The following is a 22001-nucleotide window of genomic DNA, read 5'->3' on the forward strand; positions in this document are numbered from 1 at the left end:
CAAATAATAAGTAATCAAATTCTACCACGTTTGCAAGACTCTCAAAACACAATGATCACGTTGTGAACCAAATGACTTTAAAATACACCGGAAACAGTAACCCGGAAGTATGCGCGGTGTAAAGAGCATGCAGCGCTTCCTAGTGTAGAAAACACCATCCACAGGTTTTACAGGAATTGATGCATTCGTTTCTTAGCTATAACTTTACCTGTATAATTTGTTGTTGTGTTCTCTTAAAAGCGGTGATGTAACGTGGTATACGAAGTTTCCAATGAATATTTTATAACTGTTTAATTAAAAAATTTAATGAAATAACAATTTTTTTCTTTGATCGCTAAGTTTTAAACCAAGGTACGCATAAAAAAATATTCTATGAAAAAAACACCTTTAACGGAATGACATGTCATTTTTGTTTCGTTCCATATGAAAATTTCAGAAATTGAAACCATTTAATTTATTCAGGCTCCATATAAAAGTATCTTTATTTAGAAATTTTAAAAATTATGAGTTTCATAGATTCTGATTTATATACATCTGGTTAAGTTTTGAAAATTCTATTATATTTAGAATACTTTAATTGAAGTATATTATGGATTTATGTCATTAATTTACCGCCAAATCCTTTACTTTTTTTAATAAAATGAATTTATTACATTCATTTCATGGAGCAAAATTTTTACGAAAATTTACTCTATTTAATTGTTGGGGATATTTCTGTATCGTGATAATGGGGTATTTTTGTACCAGGGTTAGCTAGTTTTTAATGTCAAATCGAAACACTTCTACCTTAGCTATTGTATTTGGTGCGACAGATCACAATACGAAAATATTTAAAAGAAAATTTTGACTGTTGAAAAAAATATTTTGTAATTATTAAATATTCTTGTTTTGTACTTGCAAAGTGCCATGACAATTTTATTTAACTAAATATTAAAGAAGTAACGAATATTCGGCCACTATTCAGTGTTGGTATATTCCGTTGGCCAAATATTCGACTTAAGTTTCTTTTCTGAATTCGAATTAATTTAATAAAACGAAATCTAAAGTCGTATTTTTTACTGTACATTAGTTGAAACAGATTTTACACATATTTGTTATGTTCGGAAAAACAAGAAAAATCTAAATTTGAAGAATTGAAACTAGATTACTTTGAAACCACAAGCTTTGTAGTGCTAATATTTTTTTTAAAACTATATTCACTCAGACAATTTGATCATTTTTTCAAAAATTTTTGTTTTAAGAATTGAGAATATTTTTTGTATTGCTGCGTTTTTGTGTGTGTGTGTTTCCTTTTTACAATTTTCTGTTTTTCTTATAGCAAAGCATTTTACCAGAACATTTCTAATAGTTTTAATTCTTTTATTGACATTTTTTCCTGTATGGTAAAACAGATAACCGGTAACCTGGAAAACTATGATTTTCAACCTTAAAGTTATATTTCAAGCAAAATTTTTTTGTTTCTCTTGCATTTTTGGTTAATTTTTCTTTTTATCAGCATTTTTATTATGACAGACATTATTTTTTTATTATATAAACATTATTTTTTTACTGTCCATGTTTTCCAAAAATACGGCAGTGAGAAAAAGTTAATTAAAATTTTTGGCGTTGAATGTTTTGTTTAAAAATTAATTACGATTTTTATTTGGTTTCTTTCTAGCTTTTTCTTTTTCGAGAAACTTTTGTGATTATTGAGGTTTTCATTATGACACTGCAATTAAGAGAGTTTCTATTAGATTTATAATTCTATTTTCTTCACTTTTTCTTGAAAATGCAGTAATTGGGAAATTGAGATTGCTTTTTAATTTTTCTCTTTCGCTTTTAATTATAATATTATTTTATGGGCATTTTTGTGATAGCACAAGGTTTTTAAAGGCATTTCTGATATACTCTTTTAACCTTTTATTGCTTTTTTTTTCTCCGAAAAATATATTTAGCATTAAAGTTTTGTTTTAAATGACTAAGAGGATTTTTTTTTTCTCTCTCTCTCTTTTATGACCTTAGTTATTTTTATTTTTTTAGTCTTTTGCAAACCATGTTAATCAAGTTGCGGAGACTTGGCAATTATTCTAGTGCAGATCATGATGCATACATTTTTACTTTTAGTTAATATTTATGTTGAAAGTACTTAAATGATTTTGCTTCTAAATTGTTTAAAAAAATGTTTTTTTTAAAAATTATTTTAATTTTATATATATTATTATAGCATGCCATGTTTTAGGGAAAATAATAATTAAAAATAAAATAAAACAATAACATTCTAGGTTCAATTTTAGACTTGTTTTTCTCACAATCAATTTTAAACACAGTTAGAATTTCTGCAACTGCTCCTCTCAACTTTATTTCTGTATTTTTTCATTGTTCATTCTTTCTTTAATTTTTTTTTAATTGTTCGCATTTGACTTGCCTTTTTAAACTTCTATTTTCTCCCTTTAATCTTGTCCTTTAATAATTGCTTGGCTCATTTTTTTCTTTTATTTTATTGTTACACTTTTTTTATAAAGTTTATTTTTAAGGTTTTATTTACTATTTTTTTCCTTTCCTGCTTCATTGTTGTCATTTGGTATGGGTATGCCATACACGAAATATGCTCTTGCCTTTTTATTCCTGTTTCATCTTTCAACATAGAAACAAAATCAAATATCAGTCTATTACACTTTGAGGAGTTTCTTTTCATCAATAATTCATTATATTTCACGGCCTACGAAAAAACAAAAGTAGCCACATCTAAAAAGTTGTTGAAACGAACTGCCAATAAAAAAAGGCAGAAATAGTTATACAATAATATGTATCATAGGGTGCATAGCATTTTTAAAAAGTGCTTGAAGTTGCTTTTTTTCCATGGGTGTTTTTAAAAAGCGCTTAATTTTCCCTTTTCCGAAATGTAATATTTTTCTTTACCGTGTCTTAAAATATCACATATTGGTAAGATTTTTTTAGTAATAAATATTTGATTGATATTAACAAACTCTAATTCGATAGCAGTATGTAGCTATAAATTAATGTTTTATGTCATGAAAGTGCACTCCTTTTCTAATCCACAGTCTTGCACACTTTTTTGGATGGTATCTGTGAACTGAGTTAAGATCTGACAGTTTAAGGCTTAATAAACATAGTATTTTAAAACCTTTTGTCATATTTTACTTTTGATGATATTTATAGAATTTTGTGTGTTTTCTTAGTTATTATTTTCATTGATTATTGTTTATTGGATTATTTTCAATAATATATGCTAGAGCATTTATTATTGAAAATATTTTGCTCCAGCTTCATAAGTTCCTGATATTAACAACTTATATTTCAGTTAATTTGAATCTTAAATAGCTAATATTTATTCATTATTTTCAGAACAGCCTCATTATGCCACTTTCGTGCCGTTTTTACAGCCAAAAGTACCCGGAAATAGAAGATGTTGTTATGGTGAAAGTTCGCTCAATAGCTGAAATGGGTGCATATGTTTCATTATTAGAATACAATAGTATTGAAGGAATGATTTTGCTTTCTGAACTTTCTAGAAGACGTATCAGATCTATAAATAAGCTTATTAGAGTTGGAAGAGATGAATGTGTTGTTGTCATTAGAGTGGATAAAGAAAAAGGTAAATATAATTTGCTGTATTTACTATGTTGAAAAAGTTCCAGTTGAAGTTTCAACAAAGTTTTACAGTTACCTATGATTTGCATTTTTCATTTTATATCATAAAATGTCAAATTGTGCATAATTTTTATCAATTTGTTTTATACTCATATATTAAAATAATTTTGGGAGTGTTTAATAGCTTATACTATATAATACTATGTAATACAGATATCTTTAGGCTTGGGCTACCACTATACATTTTTCTTGATTTCTGTCATTGAAGACGTCCACAGTAGTTCAATCAAAGAAGTGCAATGAACGACAAAATTCAGAGTTTAAAAATTAACTGTAATCCATTTGTTCAGGGACCACCATAAAATCAGTGGTCAATAACAGATGTAAAGGGTTGGTATACTATTCTGGTGATTTCTTTTTAATTTTTTTTTTTTGTTTGGGTCTTTGTCCAATGTAGCACACATCTTTGTTACTAAACATTACATATTATAAGTATTTGATCTCCCATTTAAATCCAATGTATTGCCTTTAAAAATATATATATTATAGAGGCGTGTAAAGACTAGTAAGATCTTTTAGTCCGTGGGACGAGTGTTTTAAAGTTTCTTAATTTCTATTCCTGATGTGGCAGTGCCAAGTATCTATAGTACAGAAAATAATCTCTTTAACTATGAAGTATTTTAACAACAGTGGCAGCTAGATAGGAGTAAAAATTAATTATTTTTTAAGAGCATCAAATTTTTCTGATATTTTGATACTAAGGGAGATTTATTTGGTAAATCTACAGAAAATAGCATAAGGAGGTAATTTGAAAACTGAGGATCAAATACATTTATTACATAAGATTTCACATTTTGATACATTTTAACGGTGGTGAGTGCCCTTTCGAACTCAATTTCAAGTGCCCTTCTCTGTGGGCAAGCACCCTGCCCTTTTTTATTCCTAGGGAGAACTCTGTATTTCCATAAAATGAAAACTTCAAAAATGTATTAAAATTTTTTAGCATGTAATCAAGATTCGTTGCTTAAAAATTATAAAATAATTTGAGAAAAGTATTTAAAAATGTGTGAAATTATAATAATAACTGAAGTAAAGAAGGTTGACAAACTAACTTCCTTTTTGTAATTTCTTTGAAGAAAAAAAAGTACTAAAATATCCGTTTTATTGGGGGGGGGGTGGGCAGGTGGATAGGATGACATTCCTTCCTTATTACAGAGCTCATTTTAGACAGGGTAAACAGGGCGCAGCACCCTGCTGCCCTTTTAGTCAAAAGAACCCACCTTGTTGCCCCTGACGTAAATTAGTGCCCTGATGTAATAGACTCCATACCCTTTTTGCCCTTTCTGTCTTTAACCCGTCTTTATTTTTTCCTCAAACTCTACAATGGATTTCTTAAACTTTTGTTGTTTTTTAACTCTTTTTATTTAGTTTCTCATTGCTGTCAATACATAGATTTATATGGGAAATGAAAAATAGCCATCACACCCCCTTGTTGCACTTGTCTTTGAAAGTTTGCAGTTACTTCCACTATCATTAAATCATAACTACAGACACTCAAAAACATATATTTATTAATATATGCATGCATTTTAAATAAATTACTAAGCTAATCAGCTCATTAACTCGATATATATGTTAATTTATTAATAAAAATTAGTAATTAATATGATTGCTTTGCTACTTTTAGTAAAGTTAAAAGAAACATTTCTTTTATTAATTGACAATGTTATTTAATAGAACGTGTAAAGCCCATAGAAAGAAATTATTGCCTTCTTAGAATAATAATGCCCTTTTTTTAAACTTTTGCACCCTGCCTTTTTTCTGCCTAGAATGAGCTCTGCTTATTATTAGGTGTATCTGTATAGTGAATATTGTATATAACTATCTACATAGCTGCAAAATTTTAGGTATTCTATTTAAAATATTATTTTTACATTTAAATTGGATGTAAAATTTATGCTTCCTATTTCATTCTTGCATTTCTAAATTTAATTTAAAATGGTTTTTGACCACCACTATATTTTTATAAATGGGTTAATATTTATATATAAGTTGTTAAAAAAGTTCTGCAACCCTTGCGAAAATTTCAACTTCTATGAATTTTCCTGTTGTGTTCTTGTTTTTTGGTGTTCTTAGTTTTAATTTTCATCAATAGGCTCTAAATTCATCAATTTTCATCAATAGTGCATAAAACTGAACTTCTGGTTGTGATTCATTATTGCTATAAACAAATTAATTATTAGTTCATTTATCATTTACCAGTGTTGTAGAACTTTTTTAAACAACTTAATACAGGGTTCCCACGGTCCTTAAAAGTCCTTAAAAACTGCTTAACTTTTATTTTGGAAAATAAGGGCCCTTAAAAGTACTTAGTTTTGGTACAAGGTTCTTAAAAGTGCTTAATTTTTCAGCATCACTATAGTTGATATAAACAATTTTTCAGTTCGATGTTTTAAAACAAAAAGTCGTTCTTTTATCTGTTAGAATTAGATCATGCACGGTGAGTAAAGCATTTTAGAGAGACAAGAAGGGATGTGTGTGAGATGGCTACAGGCAAGGAGAAGAAAGCGTGTCTTTTTATTAATATATTGGTTCTTTCATTAATATATTCTGCCCTTTGCCTCGAATGATACTCTATGAGCCCTCTGGCAGAATTTTTTTGGGCTTTCTGCTACAATCTTCTCTAGCACTAATATTTTTCTGCAAGATTTTTCTGCAATAATAACTAATATACATGTTATTAATTAAATTTAAAGTAACAGAAACGTTGTATTTACAAAGAAAAGCCTATTTGGATATAATAAAATTTTATGTATTTTTTTTTTTTGAATAATGAATATATAATATTTTTTTATTCTAATATCATAGGCGATATTCTCACATTTTGTAAGAGGAAAACACACTAATTATTTCTTTTTTCGCATTTCCTAAATCATCATCACATAGAAAAATAATAATTAAAAATCGTAAAATCAGTGAAAGAAAAGAAAACCAAAATTTTTTATTTTTCCCAAAAGGAAATTTAAAAAAATCACGAGCATTTCTTCCCCTCTGATGAGTGAATAAGGTATCTCTTGAGTATAATTGTGGTGGGAAAAAAATCTTTCTAACATTTCTGCAGAAAAGAAATTTTTTACTTCAATATTCTTTATTTTTCATTCTTCTCAAATAAGAATCGAAAAATTAAGAACATTTCTTTCCCCTTCGATGCTTGAAAAAGACATCTTTTAAATATAATTTTAGAGAGAAAAAAAATTTCGAAAATTTTTGCAGTAAAGAAAACCAAATTTTTTTACTTTGTAAAGGAAAAATTTTTCTGCAAGAACTCTGTAACGTTCTGCGACAATGTCGCCGTGTCGCCACGATTCTGCCACTGGGTCTATGAGAAGAGTGACATTCTAAAAGAATAGAGTGTGGACTAGGGAAATACTGCAGATGGAAGAGATAGTGCTTTTGAGGGGGGGGGGGCAGTTCTAAGGTACTTAAGTAGGAGACCCACACTGACCTTCAAAATTGACAGAATTCAAGAAATTCAGTTCGACTGGTAATGCATCTGCTAATAGGAATAAAGTAAAACCCTAAGAAAAGAAGTATGAAAAAAAATTTTTTGAACTAGAATCCGTAACGAAAATTATTTCCAAAAATCTTGGAAGAATTAAATAAATTTGTATAATATTTCAGTGTGTAATAAGTAACTAAATTTATAAAAAGCAGCAAAATTTTTCAAAATTCATGATTGTACTAAAAATTAGACAGATATGTAATAAGCAGGGTTTGAAAACTCCCATCCCACCTAGGTTTTATATCAAAAACCTGAGATTTATTGAGTTTTTGAAGAAAAACCAAGTTCTTTCGAAAATATTTTAAATTTTTATTTCTGAGTACTAAATAATGCATGATTTGCTCCTAACAAGAAAGTTAAATGTTAGGTAACTATTTATAACTTGTTTTGCTGCAATGTAAATTTTTTTTAAAAGTTTTAGATTGTTACACAGTTAGATTGTTATTGTTTTTGTTTCTTAAGGATAAGCAGATTGTTACATAAAAATTTAAATCTACTCAATTATAGGATCCCAAACTTTTTGTTATTAATGTCTATTAGAATAAAATTCAAACTTAGATTTTAATAATCATTTTTCTCAGTTAACATTGCAACTTAATATACTGTTTCTTTTTTTCTTTTTCATATTTTTTTTAAAGTTTCTATTCAACTTTTGGTTGCTTTAAAATTAGTAAATGTTTTTCGTCAGATTGTTTGGTAGCATTAAAGTTAATTCCTAATACCAGTTTTGGCTGGAAATAATTGTAAAGCTCATCTTAAAAGTAAATATAACACATTTGCTGTTGAAGGATGATTTCAAAATGATAAGTTACACATTTCTTTCAATATGCTTTTCATAAAATTTTTCAATAGATTTTTTCAAAACTATTAATTTACCATAAAAATAAAATATCAAATCATAATAATATTAGAGAATAATATTAGGAATTATACAGGATGATAAGGAAATGTTACGAGTAAATATCTATAAATTATGAAAAAATAAATAATTTATAAATATTTGTTAATTAAGTAACCTTACCAATTTTCTAGCCATAGGAATACGTTGATACCTTTGAAAAATCATTTTGGTCCCTATTAGTAATATGTTTCACTGAGAACTATTAAAAAACATATTTGGAACATTATAGTTTGAAAATTATAAATCTTAAACATAATTGTATTTTTATTCTATAAAAATTTTATAAAAATCTTTATTGCAGTGAATTTAGAAAATATATATATTAAGCTAAGTCTAAAGAAAAAAAAGTGGAATGATTCAAGGTGCTTAGATATTGGTATGACCCGTTTTTATTTAAAATAGGACTTAAATTGACATGACATAGTTAAGAAAACTACTCTCATGCATTACTTTAATTCAACTTCTTAGTATTAATTTTTTTAAGATATTTATCCTTAAACATTTTGTTAGTAGAGAAAAATAATTTTTTTGGCATAACTGAATATTTACCAAGATTGACCCACAGCTGAATATGTGATGCATGTCTAGTAGCGAAATATAAAAACTTGTAATAATTTTTTCAAAATTTCTTTATTTACTCTAATATATTTCTGCGTCTAATTTTACAATTCAATTTCAATAAAATGATTAAAAAGGGAATACAGATAATTTTCATAGATATCCTTAACAATCTGAAGATGTTTTAAAAAATCCAGACCTTGGTTTACAAAAGTTGTCTGGTTCCTACTTTGGCGAGCCCTGAAACAATTATTAAAACAATTTTATCAGTACTTACATTGTAATAAAATTGTTTTTTGTTATTTTTTTTTATTACTGAATTTTTTAAGAAAGTTAAATAATTAGCACTGTCACTGGTAGTATATACTTATTCGATGATAAACAATCATACTATTTTTAAGGTCCTTAATTTTTTTTAAAAAAGTCCTTAATTTTTTTTAAAAAAGTCCTTAATTTTTTCAAAAAAAGTCCTTAAAAGTGCTTAATTTTTGCTTTGTTAAAAGAGTGGGAACCCTGTAATAGATCATGATAATTTTACTTTGTTATTTTTACATTCTGAGCCAAATTCAATTTTTATTTTACTACCATTAGAAATAATCATCCTTGGAGTAATTAAAAGTTAGCCATTTGGCATCTTTTTTTCTAAAAAATCCCTTTTTTAAATTTTTTTTTTTTTTTTTTTAAAGTTCTAAACTGCCTATCACCTTGCTTTTAGTTTATTCGACAATAAAAATGGATTAAAGAATTTAGTAAAATGCTTCCCTTTAATCAATCGATTCATTTAATTGAAAGAAAAGAAATTTACTACTGAAGTGAAAAGTGTTGTAAATGTTATTCTCTTTTTAGACTGGAGTGCTTTTTCATTTTTACCTTAAAATAAATAACTTTATAAACATTTAGATAATCTTAATTTCCTTTATTTTAAGCTTATTCACCTGTGAGCGAAGAGAGAATAACCTATTCTTACAAAGAAGCATTGCATATTCTTATGTAGCCATATTGTTTCAGGTCTAAACTTAGTTCCTAATTTTGTTTTAGGTTGCTTTTTATAAAAGAATTTATCCGTTTTTGAGATTTATTATTTGTTTCAATTTGACATGCGTTGTGAATTTAAATTGAATATAAAAAGAAATATTGTTGTATAGCAGTATGTCCCAATCTTTTTTCCTTGTGTTCGCCATCAGTAACTAGTAATTATGTAGAACATTTGTTTTTCATGTTGCATAATACTAGTTACAAACAAGAAACAAAAAATATGATCATAAAACATCTGCAAACCATTTATAAAATAGGAAGAAGAAAAATAATTTAATTAACCAGCTGGGTTTTAGTTTAGCAAACACTTAGCAAAAATTCTTAATGGTCTAATTGTGCTCATCTGATAGAACAAAGGAATTCCAATATTGGCTCATTTCTGACAATTTCATTCTTTCAAAATATTAACCTTGCAGAAAATATATGTAAAAAATTTTATTTCTTATTAGTCATTTCAAATTCTGTTATTACCATAATATTTTCACAAATCCTCTTTGTACAATCTCACTTATCTGTAAGGGCCTGTAAAAACCAATGCTATAAAGAACCATTTATAATTTAATATTTCTTAGAAAAACTTAGAAAAAAATGAGGATAGTTTATCTATATTATTCTTATACACTAAAATGCTTTCTATGATATTTATAAATCTATACAATCTACCATTTATCAGGTGAATGTCCAGCATCTTTGAAAAACATGATATCCAACCTAACAGAGCTTTTTTAATTAAGAAAGTCTTTATTTTGTGCTTATGGTCTTTAAATATCAATTTCTCACAACTGCATTTCTGACTCTGCACTGCTATGTAATAGAGTTGAGCTGTATTTCACTTTTCTTAACAGTTTATTGATTTGAAATAATAGTGATAAAATTACTAACTACAGAGAAATATTAGTTTGGTATTTTTAATGCAATAATATAAAATATTTAACAAACTGTTTTCCAAATCATATTTTAAAATGTTAATTTACAGGTTATATTGATTTATCTAAAAGAAGAGTATCTCCTGAAGATATCGAAAAATGTGAAGAGAAATTTGCCAAAGCCAGAGCTGTGAGTTTCCCCCTTAATAATATTTCTGTTATGAATAACAATATTGTAACTATATTGAATAACTATATATTCTGTTATGAATAACTATATTATTGTCTCTAAATTCCAGGTAAATAGTATTCTTCGACATGTTGCTGAAATTTTAAAGTATGAAACAGACGAGGAATTAGAAGAACTATATCGTAAAACAGCCTGGCATTTTGATGACAAAATGAAAAAACAAGCTACTTCATATGATGTCTTCAAACATGCTGTAACGTAAGGCATATTTAGGCTTATTCCACTGATTTTAAAACCAAGGGGCTGAACTTTTTTTATATGTTTATCATAGCTGTGGCACATATTGTTAAAGAAAAATATATGATCTTCCTTATAGAGGACATTATTTTTGTTAAAAAAATAAAAAAATAATATTTCATCATAAATTATCTTTTTTACGATATTAGCCAAAAATTGTTAATGATCTATTTTATTATTATATTTCTTAAAGACTTCTAAAATTTCTTAAAACTTTTAAAATTTCTTAAAACTTCCAAAATTTCTTAACACTTGTGATCTGTACTAATCATCGTTTAATTTTCAATTACTAATTTATTTTTAGTAAGAATACATCAAAACACATTTTTTAATCCAATCAAAACTTATCAATGTTTTGGGGAATCACAAGCGTGACCATACATACGTATTTTCTGTTACATTTGTCATTAAATTTACATAATTATGAAATTTACAAATTATAGTCATACTGTTTTATAAAATTATATCCAAAAATTAAAAATGTGACTTCAAGCATTCATGTATGTGACATGGAATTCTGAAATGCTAAGTAAACGTTTAAATTAAACAGATCCAAACTGCCTCCTCCTCCTAGTTTGACATATAAATCAAATTGATACTGTGTTGTGTTGCAAGTAGATTTTACTATGAATTATTCATGTGAATGACAGAACGAAATACAATCTGTGCTTTACAGCAGAGAAAATGTAACTTTGTTTACATGTGCATTGCTCGAAAATAATAAATAAAAAACGCATCATTGTCTTATTGTAAGTATCAAAGGTAATCAAAGCTTATCAAAGGTGAATCTGAACTATCTGTGTCTGCTTTTATTTAAAACTTCTTGAAATTATTAAATTTGGCAAATAAAGCTGAAAACGAGTTTTTTCTATAAATTTCTAAAAATTCAGGTTGCTTAAGCTTTCTGATTAGAAATTTATAATATAAAATAATCTTTTACTACTTTATAAACATGTTGAGATATTTTGTTAATTAAGCAATCGTGGCTTAGTCTTCGATTTAAATAAGAAATATAAATATTCAATCATTTCTTTGAAAGATTATTTTTAATGACTACTTTATACTTTTGTAATTTTACTTTTATAAGAACTAGGAAAATTTTAAAAAAGCTGTTATGTTTTAGTAATTATAACAAATGCATTTTTAAGTGGTAAAAAATTAAAATTTAAATAAATTAGTAAATTTTTAAAAAACCTTTACGTTTTGCATTGTAAGAAATAATTTTTTAAGTGAAATAGGAGAAGATCAAAATAGCGATTCAGTTTTTGAATTTAATTTTAGGGATCCAAGTATTTTAGATGAATGTGGTCTAGATGATGAAACAAAAGAAGTATTGTTGTCTAACATTAAACGAAGATTAACTCCACAAGCTGTTAGAATCAGAGCAGGTATTTACTCTTGTAAAATTTTGATTATTTATTTCTATATTCAAGTAGCTAATATTTCTCTCCTTTTACAATAATAGATATTGAGGTAGCATGTTATGGTTATGAAGGAATTGATGCTGTTAAAAATGCTCTTAGAGCTGGTATCAACTGTTCTACTGAAGATATGCCCATTAAAGTAAAACATTTTTAATAATTTAATTTTCAAAATATATTAAACAAGGTAACTGTATAATTTTCACCAACATTTATCATTTAGAAATGTTATTGTTAAAAAGGTTTTATTTGATTTTTTAATATTGAAACAGTACATTTAAGGACAATTGCTGTTGCTTATTTTTATTGCATACACTGCTATCTGAAACAGAGATTTTGCTGCTTAAGTACTAAAAAAAATAATCCTTTAAGTATTCCCTGATAAATTTAAAAAATTTCAAAAACTGAAAATGTCTTTCATTATTGTAGGGTAGTGTGTAGTACATTTATATATGTATATATATATATATATATATACAGTCAAACCCCGCTATAGTGAACCTTCAAGGGACCGAAATTTCGGTTCACTATATCCGTTACGCAGACAATTTAACTAATGGTTCCCAAACTCCTCCCTTTTATTACACATTATTCAAATAAATGACTGGAAAGCATTATGTAGTAGCAAAAAATTTGTTATTTTTCATCACTCTTCGTCTTGAGTACATAAAAATTTTTTTTTTTAATCTTTAGCTGATGAGCAATCCTCAACATCAGATATGGAAACACTTCCCGACTCTCAGATAATTTTTCCTGAATTTCTGTTATTCCACTTTTTAAACCTGTCTAACCTGCCATTTGAACACATAAAAGTAGTTTCATAAAATCGCGTAGCAAATTCATCGACATTTGTCCAGATTGTGGAAAATTGCGGCTTCTTCGATTGGTGAACCACTTCAGTAATGTACCTTCAACATCCTTGTGATCAGCTTTTCTCAACTTTTTTCAGCCATCTAAATTTTTTTATGAGCAGAAGTTATTAATTGCCTGCTTTTCCATATGTTACAAACTGCAGATTTGGGTAGTTTATATTCCCTGAAAATATCAGCTTGACTGCATCCATTTTCAATTTTTCTGATTATGCCCATTTTATCATCAATGGAGAACGTTTTGCGTTTACTGCTCGCCATAGTTAAATTTGAAACACTTGTTTACAGGATTTTTTTAACTGAACTGTTAGCAGAAAGGAGTTGAAATGAGGGCCCTATCAACACATATTAGTGTTCAACCCTTTGACCAATAATTAATAATTACTCATTCTCTTTGACAGAAAATGCATATTGATCCCACTGACACCTTACAGGTGGATCATCTGCCTGAGTTAGAAACATCTGCTTGGTTTGTTTAGGGATGGGAAAGAGAGATAAAAGAAGCAAACAAGAAAAAATGCTTATCGCTACATTCCCCTCTATAGATGGTTCTGAAAATCGGTATATGTATTGATTTTGAAGTAGAAATTTCAAAATTATTACAAAAAAAAAAATGGTGAAAAAATCAGTCGAAGACAGAGAAAAGTTCGTTATATCTAACTTCCTCACTTTTTTGGTTCACTATAGCGGGGTTTGACTGTATATATATATATAATTTCTATATTTTGGCATTAACTTCTTAACACAAGTTAAACTCTAGACAAGTTCATTACTAATGATATATTAGAAATGAAGCATTTCTTTCTAAAAAAGTTTTAGAACTTCATATTCTTCTTTTTCTTTTAAATTGTTGTTTTATTCTCTTTCAGTAAATCATCAACATTTCTTACTATTAGAATATTATTCCTTCAATATTTTTATCTTTTCTTTGTTATACTACATAGAGGAGAGATAAATTTGTCTGTGAAAAGTTTCTCTGCATAATGTAGGAATTATCAGGCACAATTAATTTTACTGACGACTAATTTAAGCAAGAAGTAAATGAGAAACCTAGATCAGTCTAAAAAATTATTAGAACTGATTTGTTGCTAAATTGGCTTCCAAGCGCAGGGTGACTGACAAGTGTGTTAGTGATTCGATTATGGGAAGATCTTTGAAACTCTAAGTTACGCTAATGAGATTGGTCAAAGCCATCAAAAGAAACTAGTAGATGTTCTTACCCAACATGCTTAAATCTTCAGAAGTGAAAATTTTGTTTTTTAGTTTTTTTTCTCCAATAAATTTCTTATTTACTTAACTATAAATTTTTCATCACTCACTTCAGACTCTATAATGATTATTTAAGGCTGATGATATTTATAGATTTATAATGGATATCTCACTATTTTTTAAAAAAATACTGTGGATTACTGGAACCTACAAGTTTTTTGAGACTGTTGGATTACTTAACACTTGCATTAGGTAAATTTACATGTTAATTCAAATTAATACAGTAACCACTATATATAGATGGAACACCAGTTGATGGCATTTGGCACAGATGCTCAAAGTTAGAACTTTACCATACCTTTAAAGAACCTGACATCATGAAGCACATAAAAATTAAAAGAATTTAATGGGCTAGCCACGTTATTAGAATCAACAATCAGCGCAAAAAAAAAAAAAAAACATTTTCTGCCAGGCCCACTGGATTATGAGCTAGGGACTTACTGCTTAGAAAGAGATTTTGCCATGTTGAGAGTGAATAACCATGGCCAATACAAGAGCTGTCTGGATAAAAATTCTTCAGAAGACTAGGGCCCACCGTGGACTGACATGCCATTGAATAAGAACTTTTCATACATACGGTGATTTTAAATAACACATGATCTACAATTTCACGCTATTTCTAAATGGCTTGTTTGGGTTTTTTATGTTTTTAACACTGATATTGCAATAAATATTAGTAAGATTTGCAATCTTACTCATAAGCTATAGCTTTATCAGTAGAATGTTAAAATAAATTATGATGCATAGGTGTTAATCATATGATAATAACAAGGAATGAATAACAAGGATTAAACTGAATTCTGATTATCTGAACTCTGCCTTCTCCACTCACTATTTACACTCAAACATTTTTTTTAGATTAATCTAATAGCTCCACCTCTATATGTTTGTACTACTACAACAATGGAAAAAGCAGATGGACTGAAAGCATTACAGGAAGCTTTGGAAAAAATCCAAACTACAATCAAGGCTTCAGACGGAATTTTCAATGTTTTGATTGCTGTAAGTTAATTCAAAAACAATTATTCTTTTTTTTTTTTAAATTTTTTTTCTGGTTTACCTTATTTATGTTTTCTTTTATAAAGTATTTGATAAAATAGCATATAGTAAGTCATGTTATGAATTTTATTAGATTTAATGAATAAAATCTGATATGTAAGAAATAATGTAACATTTTAATATTATTTTGAAATTGAGTATCATTAACCTTAATTTTTATTGGGAAAAGAATAAATGATAAATTTGACTTCATTCAACTGAAGATTCGGTTTTATGAGTAGAGATTGGCAAACTTAAAAGTTGATTTTAAACTCTAAACTCAGTGGTACGACAGCCTATAGAGGGCCAAGGCCTACTGTGCCCATCTCAGTTTTCTTGACCTTGGGCTCCGGGGTGCAGGAGCAGATGTTCTGATCAGGTGGTCAGCCGAACGCGGAACCCCCAGGGTTTAGTTCCCAAGCATGCTTGGTACTTCTTTATCGACCCACTGAAGGGATGAAAGGCTAAGTCAACCTTGCCCGGCCCGAGGATCAAACCCAGGTCCTGTCTGAGCGCTTCCACTTAGAAAAGTTGATTTTAACCTTAGATAAAAAGAGTAGAGATATTTTCTTCGACTGCTTTTTTTTATAAGAAGAAAAAAAGGAAAAGGAAACGATTCATTAAATTACTTTCATTTGTAATGGAAAATAATTTTTTTAGTGTAACTTTTTCACTGAATTTAAAATTTATTTAATATATACATTGGGAAATTAAAAATCTGATTGGTGCAATTTGAGCAGGTGGGTCAAATCAGATTCAGTAAGAATCTTCCCCAAGTGCCTGAAAATGATCAATCGAATATTTTTGTTAATATCCGTTCTTTAATAATTTTCAAACTAAGACTTATAAAGTATTGTGAAATCTACGAACTGAATTGCTTGAAAAGTTGGCAGTCAAACAACTGTTTACATTTGAAAATTTGAAGCCTATATCGAGCATACTCCAAAACTCCATATCAGAAAAATTTCCTATTAATAGAGCCACATTAATGAGAAACTATACATATAAAAAAAAAATTTCAAAACCAGTATATAGCAAGAAAAGGTTAAAATTTAGTGTGCTAAAGGTAGAAAAAAGAAGTTACTTCATCAGCTGTACCCAAATCTTTTAATAAATTCTTTTTCTATTACTTTAATTATCGAAATTTTAAGTAATGTATTACTTCTCAATAGCCTAAAGTTCTCACGGATCTTGATGAAGCTGAGCTTGCAAGACAATTAAACAAACTTGAACTAGAAAATGCTGAAGTTTCTGGTGATAGTGATGTGGAAGGAGATGGTGATGAATCTGAAGAAGAAGAAGGAGATAAGAATGAAGATGCTGAATGAGTGTACTTTCCCATTAGAGAACTTATTTAAATTATTTTATGATACTGCTTGAAATGTTGTTTACCATAAATCATTTGACTGAAATTTTATTAGTTCGTCATTAAGAAGAACTATTTAACTTAGAACTCATTTTCTTGGAAATTATTTGTTGTTCACAATAAATGCATTTGACTGAAACTTCATTATTATGACATTAAGAATTACTATTTAACTTATATAGGGTTTTTCTTTTAAATCATATAATTTGTTTCTGTCTTCATTGTATAAATTATATATAAATGAAATGATCTTTCATTACTTTGACATACATAAAACTTTATTATTATGACATTAAGAATAACTATTAAACTTACCATCTTCATTGTATGAAATTATATCTAAATGAAATGAGAACTACTAAGGAACTATTCAAAATATGCTGTTTGTATTTTAAATTATCTGTCATTACTTATTTTGAATTTGATACACTCAATAAAGAATTTTTCTAATAAGCATGGTGTATTATTTAATATTTATGAAGTGTACCCTCGATACAAAAACCTTTCGTATGTCAACCACAACAACAAAATATTTCCCCTTAGCATTTTATATCAGCCTAATGTTAATTTGAATTCCTATTTCGAAGAATTACTTCTCAAAACCTTACGTCGAATTTTATTTGAAATAGAAAATTAATCAATGTAAGCTTATTGTACTCCAATTCTTTTATATTTAATGCGTAATTATTTTTATCTTTCTTTTAAAAATAAAATTATCATTGTTGTATTCAGACTTATAATCAACTATCATTACATCAGTCAATGCCCAATATACCTTTTTAAACTCCTCACAAAAATGTACTAAGATAGGTATACAAATTCAGTGTCGCAAATTAGTATTTAAGTAAGAAAGAAACAAAAATTTTATCGAAATATGTTTAACCACTAATGAGAGAGACGGGATGAAAGATATCAAAACCAATTAGATTGAATAGTAAAACTAGGAGAAGTTTCTAAAATTCGGAAATCAATCGGGCTTTAAATTCTTTTCTGTCAAAAAATCCCTTAGATTCGTTACATTACATTTCCAGGGCTGATTGTGCTCCGGAAAAATTCCGGATTTTTCGCTAACAGTGATCCGGAAGTTTCCGGAAATCAAAGGTCAAATTTTCTTAAAAACACAGTTTATTTTATTTGTTTGTAAGGGAGAGCCAGAGAGATACTTTATAAGCTTATATTCATGAGTAATATTCATTTTTTATCGATTAGTAGTTATAATCATTAACTGAAGAAAGAAAGACATATTTGCAAATTTTAATTACTTCTCCAGGTCATCATAGGTATGTGTAAATTTTAAATATATTTTAGGTAAACTAAGAAATATTGAGAAAAAGGAAGAAAAAATACCTTGTTCAAATTTTTCTCAATTTAAAACGATTTTTTTTTTAACAAGAAATTTTCCGGAATTTTGACTTGGACTCACAATCACCCCTGCATTTCAATATGAGTCATGTTTTGTCATTCATTAAACAGATATCTGTGTCTTAAAACATTTAATTCTATAATAAAAGTAATTAATTCCTCCTGTCCTCCATACATTTGTCCAGTACACCCAACACTGATTTTTTAGGGTTAAATGACATGCATAATACACAAATGCAATACTGATATATTCTAATTGTAAATGTTATCCTGACTCCAATATTCTCAGTTCACCACTGTCCATTGGGACCATATTTTCAAAATTGCAGCTTCCCTCTACTATTTTGAGGATGAAGAATTCGAATCCGTGGAAAACTGGTATATGTATTCAGAAAGCAAGTTTTTATGTGTGATTTCGTAACTTAAAACATCGTGTGTCCTATTTAATTTCTTAGGTTTTAAAATTATTAAAATCGAGTCTTAGTACGCGATATTCCAATTAATAGATTGGGGTGTTCACTTTTTTTACGAACTCTATATGCGCGATAGTACGTATCTCAACTACCTTTTCAAGATTGTTTTGCTATAGACACATTTTCGGAGACAGTATAAAATTTATAACAGCTTAAAATTGTTTTAACTGATATCAAACAATTTTATATTGTGAAGAGTAATTATTTCCTTCCTCGAAAACATTACAGAATTGTAATTAGTTTAAAAATAAAAAAATATCATTGCATTCGTTAATATTATTCACTTAAAACTAAGACAACAAATTTGTGTTTCTAACATATCTATGATGTAATGATTCTGTAGTGTATATATATCTACCACTACAAAAAATACAATTCTGATTCCCTAGTATGAGACATGTTAACTCGATTCTATGTACCTTTTCATAGATGAAAGTTGACGTTGTCCATAACTACTCTCATCACATTGGTGACTTTTGGACGTGATGTGAACACGCCTACCTAGACAGAACGCCCAGTACGATTAAAAATGGTCCACATTGAACACTTGACTTACTACCTGTAACTGCGACATTGTCCTACTCCCGCTGTTGCTTCTCAGTCTCGATCACACACTACGTATACACTCGATTGTTAAAGGCAACACAAAAGCGATATCGACCGTGAACTTAATGCAGCTCTCCCCACAATTATATTTCTCTTCAGTAGAAAATGCATTTGTTTGCCTCACGATCAAAGGATAAATAATAATAAAAAAATATTTATTTTTTATATAATATAATTTAAAGCATAAAACAAAAATAATAATTTTCTGTTATAAAATAATCTGTAACTAAGCATTCATTTTTCAGGATTGTGTTTATACAGGGTTCTCTTAAATCAGACTGACAGTTTTTAAAAACCGGAGTCAAGAAAACGGTTAAGATTAAAAAGTAATTTTTGCAGCACTTAATGTGAATGGACTTTCTCCTCCTCGAGTTCTTGTTTTAATAATAAAAATGAAAAAAAAAAAAAAAAAAACGCTTAGATGGATAGAATCAGTCAGTAAATCAAAGAAAAACAACAAAATGGTAATTTAATGATTTTTTTAATTAAAAGAGTTGCTAAGCCAGTGTTTCCCAAAGTGTGGTATGCATACCCCCAGGGGTACGAGTTCTTATGCGAAATATCTTGCAACAGGAAAATTTCATAACATTTTATTTAAAAACAAAGCTACCCATGAAAATTTACGATTACTTATTTTTCTATTGGCTATTTTTTGCAGAGTTAACAATTAATAATTAGTGTTGTCAACAGCCAGTTGTGATTTTTAACTTTAGTGCAATGTTTGTAGTAAAAAATGCATTCATTTTTTTTATTGGTGGTACACAGCATTACCAAAAATTTAGAAAGGGTACACAAAAGTCGTAAAATTGGGAAACACTGTGCTTAACCCTTAATCATTCACTAGTAACAATGTTATTATTAGCGTCATAATTATTATAATTCAATAACTTATTTTCGAAAAAAGGAAAAGTCTGTAATCTTATGTAATTAATGAATTTGTTTTATCACACAGTGTTCCTCTTAAAAATAAATTACTAATTAATTATAAGTTTTTTAACAATTGAAAAACTAATATACAGTGATATCTTGAGATACAAGTGCCCTAACATACGAGTTATTTGAGATACGAACTGTCCAGAGAGCGAAGTTTTGTTTTGCTTTACGAGGAACGGCCATGCAAACCCTTCTCGTCGTCGACAATGCTCCTGCTCACCCATCAAACCTCGAACATGACATCCTCGAAGAGTTCAAATTTATAAATGTTCTCTATCCACCATCTAACACCACTCCTATCCTGCAGCCCATGGATCAGCAGGTGATTTCTAATTTTAAAAAGCTGTACACTAAGTACCTGTTCCGGCGCTGCTTTGAGGTGACAGAGAACACAAACCTCACCTTTCGAGAGTACTGGAAGGACCACTGTAACATTGTGATATGCCTCAGAATTATTGATCAGGCCTGGCTGTGTGTTACAACGAGACCTTGACCTCTGCATGGAAGAAGCTGTGGCCAGAGTGGGTCTGTAGCCGAAAATTGTGCTGTGGCCTGAGTCTGTAGCTTCGAACACGAAGTGCCAGTGGAGGAGGAGATTGTGTCTCTGGGAAAATCCATGGACCTGGTGATGGGTGAGAGAGACGTGAACGAGCTCGTCGAGGAGCACTCTCAAGAACTGATGACCGAGGAATCACAAGAGTTACAGTCGCAGCAGCATTGTGTGGTTCTGCAAGAAATTGGTTTCGAGGAAGAGCGAGAGGTGGAGGAGGTTATCTCTACAAGTGAGATAAAAGAGTTCTTGGGAATATGGGAGAGAATTTCACAGTTCGTGGAAAAGAAACACCCCGAAAAAGTTGCAACTGGTCATGCATCAGAGCTATTTAATGACACTTGCCTAATTCATTTCTGCAGCAGTCTGAAAAAGAGGAAGAAACAAACCTCCTTGGACAGTTTTTTCTTAATCCGGCTAAAAATGCAAAGACCAGTGAAGAGAAAAGCAGTGACTAAAATTAAGCATGCAGTAGCAATTAAGTTGTGTGTAAGTTGCATTTAAGTGACCAAAATACAAATATGTATGTACACTTTATAAAACCAGTTTTTTTTTTGCTTTACATTCTCTTTTATTATGCTTTTATACAATATTTGTCATTTATAAATACATTTTTCTTATTCAAAAACACGTAACAAAAACAATTGGGGGTAGCATTTTTGGGGCTGGAGCAGATTAATGGCATTTCAATTAATTTCAATAGGGAAAATTGCTTTGAGATACAAGCAAGGTTACGGAACAAATTAAACTCGTATCTCGAGGTATCACTGTATTTTGTTTCATTGTTCAAAAAGAGTGAAAAGTTTTTTTTTTCTTTTCTGAAATGCAAGAAGTACAAGTGGATTATTAAACAATGACTAAGAAAATGTTTTATTCCATATAACTCTCTCAACAGTCTTATATACAACTTATTACAACTGTCTAAACAGCATGGTCCACATTGAAGTAACTAATTGTAACAAAGTGAAATATAATCTATACAATTATTAATTTAAAACAGATATTTTTTTCTTACATTATACACATACATCCTAAATCTATTTACAATGAGATCTAATTATAAAGAATAATTTTTTCTTCTTTTTTTGTGGTATTCATCAAAATCACTAACAAA

General features: G+C 28.6%; 1 protein-coding gene across 1 annotated transcript; it reads left to right on the forward strand.

The window, feature by feature from the left end:
* The first annotated feature begins 138 nt into the window (after nt 1-138).
* Nucleotides 139-17416, forward strand: eIF2alpha (eukaryotic translation initiation factor 2 subunit alpha). The gene is made up of 8 exons (XM_016051487.4): nt 139-351; nt 3346-3595; nt 10624-10703; nt 10813-10961; nt 12282-12388; nt 12466-12563; nt 15418-15561; nt 16770-17416. Exons 2-8 carry the CDS (start codon nt 3358-3360, stop codon nt 16923-16925), a joined length of 972 nt encoding a protein of 323 aa, XP_015906973.1. The 5' UTR covers nt 139-351; nt 3346-3357; the 3' UTR covers nt 16926-17416.
* Nucleotides 17417-22001: the final 4585 nt, after the last annotated feature.

Source organism: Parasteatoda tepidariorum, chromosome 7, assembly GCF_982258835.1.
Source record: "Parasteatoda tepidariorum strain Cologne lab strain chromosome 7, Ptep-v5.0, whole genome shotgun sequence".
Lineage (NCBI taxonomy): Eukaryota > Metazoa > Arthropoda > Arachnida > Araneae > Theridiidae > Parasteatoda > Parasteatoda tepidariorum.